The sequence below is a fragment of the Meleagris gallopavo genome, chromosome Z (genome assembly GCF_000146605.3).
Source record: "Meleagris gallopavo isolate NT-WF06-2002-E0010 breed Aviagen turkey brand Nicholas breeding stock chromosome Z, Turkey_5.1, whole genome shotgun sequence".
Classification (NCBI taxonomy): domain Eukaryota; kingdom Metazoa; phylum Chordata; class Aves; order Galliformes; family Phasianidae; genus Meleagris; species Meleagris gallopavo.
The window spans coordinates 40347377-40353592 of NC_015041.2; the positions used below are offsets into that span (position 1 = coordinate 40347377).

At 37.0% G+C, this 6216-nt stretch overlaps 1 protein-coding gene across 1 annotated transcript in view; it reads right to left on the bottom strand.

Moving 5' to 3' along the window:
* Positions 1 to 265: 265 nt before the first annotated feature.
* Positions 266 to 6216, bottom strand: part of CDC42SE2 (CDC42 small effector 2) — a 93406-nt gene continuing 87455 nt past the window's right edge. The window contains exons 5-6 of the mRNA XM_010725865.3: positions 3385 to 3502; positions 266 to 2974 (exon numbers count right to left, since the gene is read on the bottom strand). Of these exons, the coding sequence (XP_010724167.1) occupies positions 3404 to 3502 (99 nt within the window). The 3' untranslated portion in view covers positions 266 to 2974; positions 3385 to 3403. The remainder of the gene's footprint in view (positions 2975 to 3384; positions 3503 to 6216) is intronic.

Sequence of the window (6216 nt, forward strand, 5' to 3'; positions counted from 1 at the left end):
TTAACATTGAAAAAAAAAAAAAAAGAATAAAGATTAAAAAAAAGAACAGCCTAGTTGATTATCATAGTCTCATAGTTTTAACCAGAGATTTCTTTCCTTTCAGAACTCATTTTTTACAAACTAGCAATTTCAAAAACTCGTAACAAGATGATTCACTGTCAGTCTTCAAAATAACTTAGTATGAATAAGTAGTAAATTGGTGCTTAACTTTGAGATTGTCATATAAAAAATAAATGAACTGAAACAAATACAGAGTAGACAATACTGTGACTTAAAGGGATATTTAATGCAGATTTGGATATTACTATAATCACGTGTATAATTGCTCAACGATCTCCACTGTAAAGTAATCTGCATTACAATTGATAAGGAAACATACACATCACTTCTGCTGTCAAAAGGAAAAATGAAGGAATCCCATTTATATCACACAATCACAGAATGTCAGGGATTGGAAAGGACCTTGAAAGACCATTTAGTCCAATCCCCCTGCTGGAGAAGGAACATCTAGATCAGGTCACACAGGAACATGTCCAGGTGGGTTCTGAATGTCTCCAGAGAAGGAGACCCCACAGCCTTGTTGAGCAGCCTGTTCCACTGTTCTGTCACTCTCACCATAAAGAAGTTGTTTTTCATATTTATGTGGAACTTAATGTGTTCCAGCTTGCACCTACTGCCACCATCCTCCTGACACTCATCCTTTACACATTTATAAACATTAATGAGGTCACCTCTCAGTGTCCTCCAAATTAAAGATATCCAACTCCCTCAGCCTGTCCTCATAAGGGAGATGCTCCACTCCCTTAATCAGTATCTTACTGCAGAACCTCCTCTCCACAATCCTTGCGAAGTTCTTTGGTATACACACTAAATCAGCGAAACAAAACTACTAATCAAACAACAGATTAATCCACTTGACAACAAAATGGTCAAGAAACATGAAAGAAAAAGCCTTACCAATCACCTGTTACCCATATTAAGAAGTTATCCTGAGAATTTTCACCACAAATTTGTAAGTTGCAGTTGTTTTCTAATGTAAATGTAAGCTATAAAAAAGAAAAAGATAGGCCACCAACTGAAAGAAAACATTTATTGAATCAATGTCAATATTTTCCTCTTAGTATCTACAAGCCAACACTGAACTGACTTTTTTCAAGAATGAATGTGATGTACAAAAAAAAGTATGTGTTATAAAAATACGTCAATTTTTTTTTCTGGTGAGCAGAAAACATTTTAACAAGTGCAAGGTCATTTTGGCAATCAAATTTAAGCTGCTGTTAACGATGTCAAAGTAGAAATCATTTTCTTATCATTGTGTATTTAAGACTCATTGATTTACATGGCACTGGAAATGCTGATTCCTAAAAAAAATTACTTCATTGCCATGTGTTTATGTACCCAGAGAACTGAACGTCTTGATCTTCTGTCATCATGAATCAGTACCTTTATCAGTGAAGACTAAACAGCCAAACTGGAGCTATTCAACCAGATAACTGACATCTACCACAGAAATACTACTGAGGGGAAACAAACTACCTCCATCGTGCATTTGGTGTGGTGATTGTGAACTGAGAGAAGAGCAGTAGGTTTATACATTTTTGAATCAATCTAACAGTTGTTGCAATGTGAAATCAGAGAAAGCATGGAAAAAGAATAAAGAATCACTTATGACAGCAGTCTATATTTATAAGCATGTGCGTGCTTATGCACAAAAATGGATCTGACTAGGCTCACTTACGCCTTCTTGGAATGCTTTTTTTCACATAAAAAAATAACTCAAGCAGGACTAGCATCACTGACTTTTTCCAAACTATCAGCAAGGAGGAAAAGAGACCATTTACAGAGAAAATCAGAAAACAGTGCAATATTAAAATACAAGTTTCACAACGTGTGAAAGAAACATGCTTTGGAACCTGAGCAAAAGGCTTTATACTGACTTAGTAAAAAGTCACCCTGTATGTTGTTTTCACTGGCATCTGTTCTGCCAGATTAGTATGTCGCTCTTAGCAACTTCCATGGCCCCTAAATATTTAGTACACAGAAACAGCCAACTACTTAGAGAGGTCTACTAAACATTTTAGCTAATATTGCAGGCAGTCTGACATGCTGCCACTGGAAATGACCACACAGCCTAAAATAAGAAAAACTGTAAAAAGAAAAAGAAGCAGTCAAACATGATGCCTTCTAAATTGTCTAAAGCGCTTCCACAACACTTAGATACGGTACTACACTGGTTTACCAAACATTTACAACAAATGCCTCATGAATGCAAGCTTTCTCTTTATTATTTCAAGACCCATTGGATTAAAACTAAAATAAAGACATAACTCTGAAGCAGCTAAGTTACACCTCCTTTTTCAGAAACAGGCATGACTTGTGTCACAGCGTAATTCTTCACCAGCAACAGTATCATATGTCTGCGATACATAGTTATTTTTCTGGCACCAAACAGGCCACCATACGAAGCAACCTCACAAAGCATGCAGTCATCTACTCTGCTGATTTTGTAAGAAATAATCATTTGTGCTTGCAGGTCCCAGACCTTTCAAAAATTGATATGAACAATGAGTGATTAAAAACATTACTGGAAACTCAATCATTTCAGAATTACATGAGTGGAGAAAAAGACTTAAAGAATAAAAAGCAACATAAGGCTGTGCATTAGTATTTGTGAGGGGTGAGGGAAGCTAAGGCTGGTGCTTTGCTTTGCCTTAGAACAAACAATAACCTAAAAACAACCCTAAAAAGCTCCAAGTCCATGGTACTGGTAGAGGCCAATGTGTGCATGCCATTGAAAGGCACAGTTGGACCAATCTGATAAATGGCATCATCAGAGCAGAGCAGCAACTTTTCACTGGAGTGATCACAAAGGGTGAACAATAAGCCATTACTTCTCTCTTTTCATGAACACAGAAAGCAGTCACCAAGGCAAAAGAGAGGACACAGGAAAGAAGATGTAGAAACTCACATAAACCTGGAACACAGAAAACACGTTAAACTTAAATTTTGAACCTTTTGAGTGACTGTTCTACCATAATGTTAGTATTCAATGATTTAACACCACATATAATATCGTTAATTAAATTAATGAACTGTTGTAAAAAATGTTACCATAATCAAATTCTTCTTTGATGTGTTACACAACTAACTTTACTTGCAAAGATCTGTAGACATCAGAATGCAGTCAGGACAATCTCTTGTTCATTATATAAAAAAAAAAAACAAACATGATCACACAGTACTGCTTTTTAAAAATTAGAAGTGCATTTTAAAGTCATGCATCATAAGGCACACAGCTATTTATAGGGAGATAACTACGGCATGTGGAAGAATGTTCCTCCCTACTAATCTAAGGATGCCAAAAAAGTAGAGAGCAATACTTACTAGAAAGATATCCCCAAGGTTATCCTGCTTTTGTATCTACAAGTTGCATCTGAACATTTGCAGACAAGCCACCTCCATAGCCTCCCTTGGATTGCATTTGGTTCTGAATTGAGCTCACCTGGAGGACAAAGGGTAAACAAAGCAAAGAGAACAAGACAGGCAGTTAGTAGTGAACTGTAGTATTTTCTTGCTTCCAGTTTTCTTTTTGGATTGGTTTTCAAGAGCTCTTTTAAAGCTACAGTACTTTTGCATGAGGACATATGCAGTGCAGGCTTGCTGGAATTTTTGGTTCTGAAGCTAGCTCAGCAGGAGAGATTAAAGAACTGGTTCTGAATAGAAGTTTCTCCTCACCCCCAAAGAAAACTGGTTAATTCAGATTTTCACTGAACCATGTGAGTACTCAAGAAAATTTCCAAATCTTGTACTGGTATCTAACTCCACTCCAGCTGACAAGCTGTAATTTAGTTTGTTATATGAGAAACATTATTTGCCAAGTGATTTGACAGTGAAGTTACCACCATTACATTAAAAAGTAGAATAGACAACTTACAAAACATTGGGATATTACCTACAGTACATAACTTCACATAATAATAATAAAAAATGCTTTTAAAACCAAACAAGAGCTCGTGGTGTATGGAAAATTTCTTACTTTTCTTAAATTTCTTACATTTATGCAAAAGCATGCCCCATTTCACTTACTCAATATTATTCCTGTAACTGGCAAAGTATTTAAATCATACTGAACCTACCAATTAGTCTGGAAACAACTTATTTAAAGGAATGGCTTTCATTACTTTTATCAATATAAGAAAGAGAATCCACAGTTCTTCCCTGCTGTGAAGAAGGCAAATTAATTATCTCTCAACTGCAGGAAGACAACTCCAACCTTACAGTCCCTCTTCTGTCTGCACACCAGAGCATACGTAACAACTACACAATAAGCACAAAGTAACATGTGCATTTAAGGCTACAGCTTCTGAAAATGAACTTGTATGAATGAGCCTGCAAGGTGCCACTTGCAATTGTTTCATGCACAGCTCCTTCACAGAGACCTCAGAACAACACCGGAAAGACTTATTTGTCCACTGTGGCTTTAATACAGCTAAGCAGCATGCATAATATTTTCCCCACCTACAAAAGCAAAAGTAAATTCTTGTTCACAGCAAAGCAAAACAAATGTATGCATACAAAATGAATCAGCACAACTTTTTGCTGCAAGCTGTTTCTCAAATCAGTGTGAAAAAAGTGTGTAAAATGAGTCTTTGTCTTCAAAAGTATTATGTATTGCAGTGCTGACCAAAAAAACTGTTTTTGTCTTTTTTTTTAATGCACTGAAGCAGCACAGTATTTTTTTACCTTGCTGCTTTGCTCACAAAGGTGAAGCAGCTGCAGCAAAGCAATGTTATATTAAATTTTTCCTGCAGGGCTACATATTCAGAACGAATACTTGAGCAAGTCTGACATCACTGACTCAGTGATAGAGAGTGCTACAATATTCATAGGGTATTTGAGAGTCTAACCATGTTGATCATCTTCTCCATCTGCCACGTTCTGTTGGTCATTAGAACAAAAGAAATTTGAATGTTATTTTCCTCAGAATATATCTAATCTACATGTCAATGTATGCACAACTTAAGGACTGGATCCATTTAATCTGAATGACCTCTGGCTCTAGAGAAAAAGAGCTGGAAACCATCGTCAGGGCACGTTACTTTCCAGACTGACAACTTATAACCAGAGAATCATAGAATCAAGAAGGTTGGAAAAAACCTCCAAGATCATCCAGTCCAACCATCCGCCTATCACCAGTATTTCCCACTAAACCATGACACTCAGTACAATGCCTAAACATTTCTTGAACACCTCCAGAGTCAGCGACTCTACCACCTCCTCGGGCAACTTGTTCCAGTGCCTGACCATTCTCTCAGAAAATTATTTCCTAACGTCCAATCAGAATCTCCCCTGGTGCAACCTGAGGCCATACCCTCTAGTCCTATCACTAGTTCCATGGGAGAAGAGGATGATCCCCAGCTCACTACAACCTCCCTTCTGATACTTGTTTAGAGCCCTAACCCTGAACCTCCTCCTCCTCAGACTGAGCAATCCCAGCTCCCTCAGATGCTCCTCTTAAGACCCCTTCCAGCTTTGTTGCCCTTCTCTGAACAAACAACTTATCTACATTCCTTCAAAACTACAGAAGAATCGACACAAACTCCAAGGCGGAAGCGTAGGTTTTCCTCTAACCTTTAGAAGAAGGACTCAGAAATCTCTCTGGTACTTGAATGGTATGTATAGACATTTTTAGGAGTGTATTAGGAACTATCACTCTAAAATACAGAGGCTGTTGCACATAAAGAGTCTCCAGCAAGTTTAATCTTGATTCAGTGGCTACCTTGTGTGTTAAAACTTATGTGCGAGAAATGTAATATTAAAAACTGTCAAAAAAGCAGGTCTAGTAATCCACCTTACAAGGTAGTACTCCTTTTGAAGCACTTTCCTTTTGAGGCAGCCTGAGCTACAAGAACAAGCTTTTTTTTTTTTCCCCCTAAAAGATGCCACTTGGATGACATAAAGCAATGTTTTTGTTGGGTTTTTTTTTTCCTTCTAACATGTAATTAGGTAGGATAAGGATTTAAAGGTTTTGCAAAGAGAAAAGGATCGCACCAATTAAATATTATAGAATATGCTGTGTGCTTTCCTATCTCATTATATTCTTTTTTTCCCGTATGCTCACTTTCAGAATCAGAAAATAGGACAGATGGTCCTTGAGAAAAAATGCAAGGAAAAATTACAAGAAGGAAGAAATATACGAAACTAAAAGCTAAACTG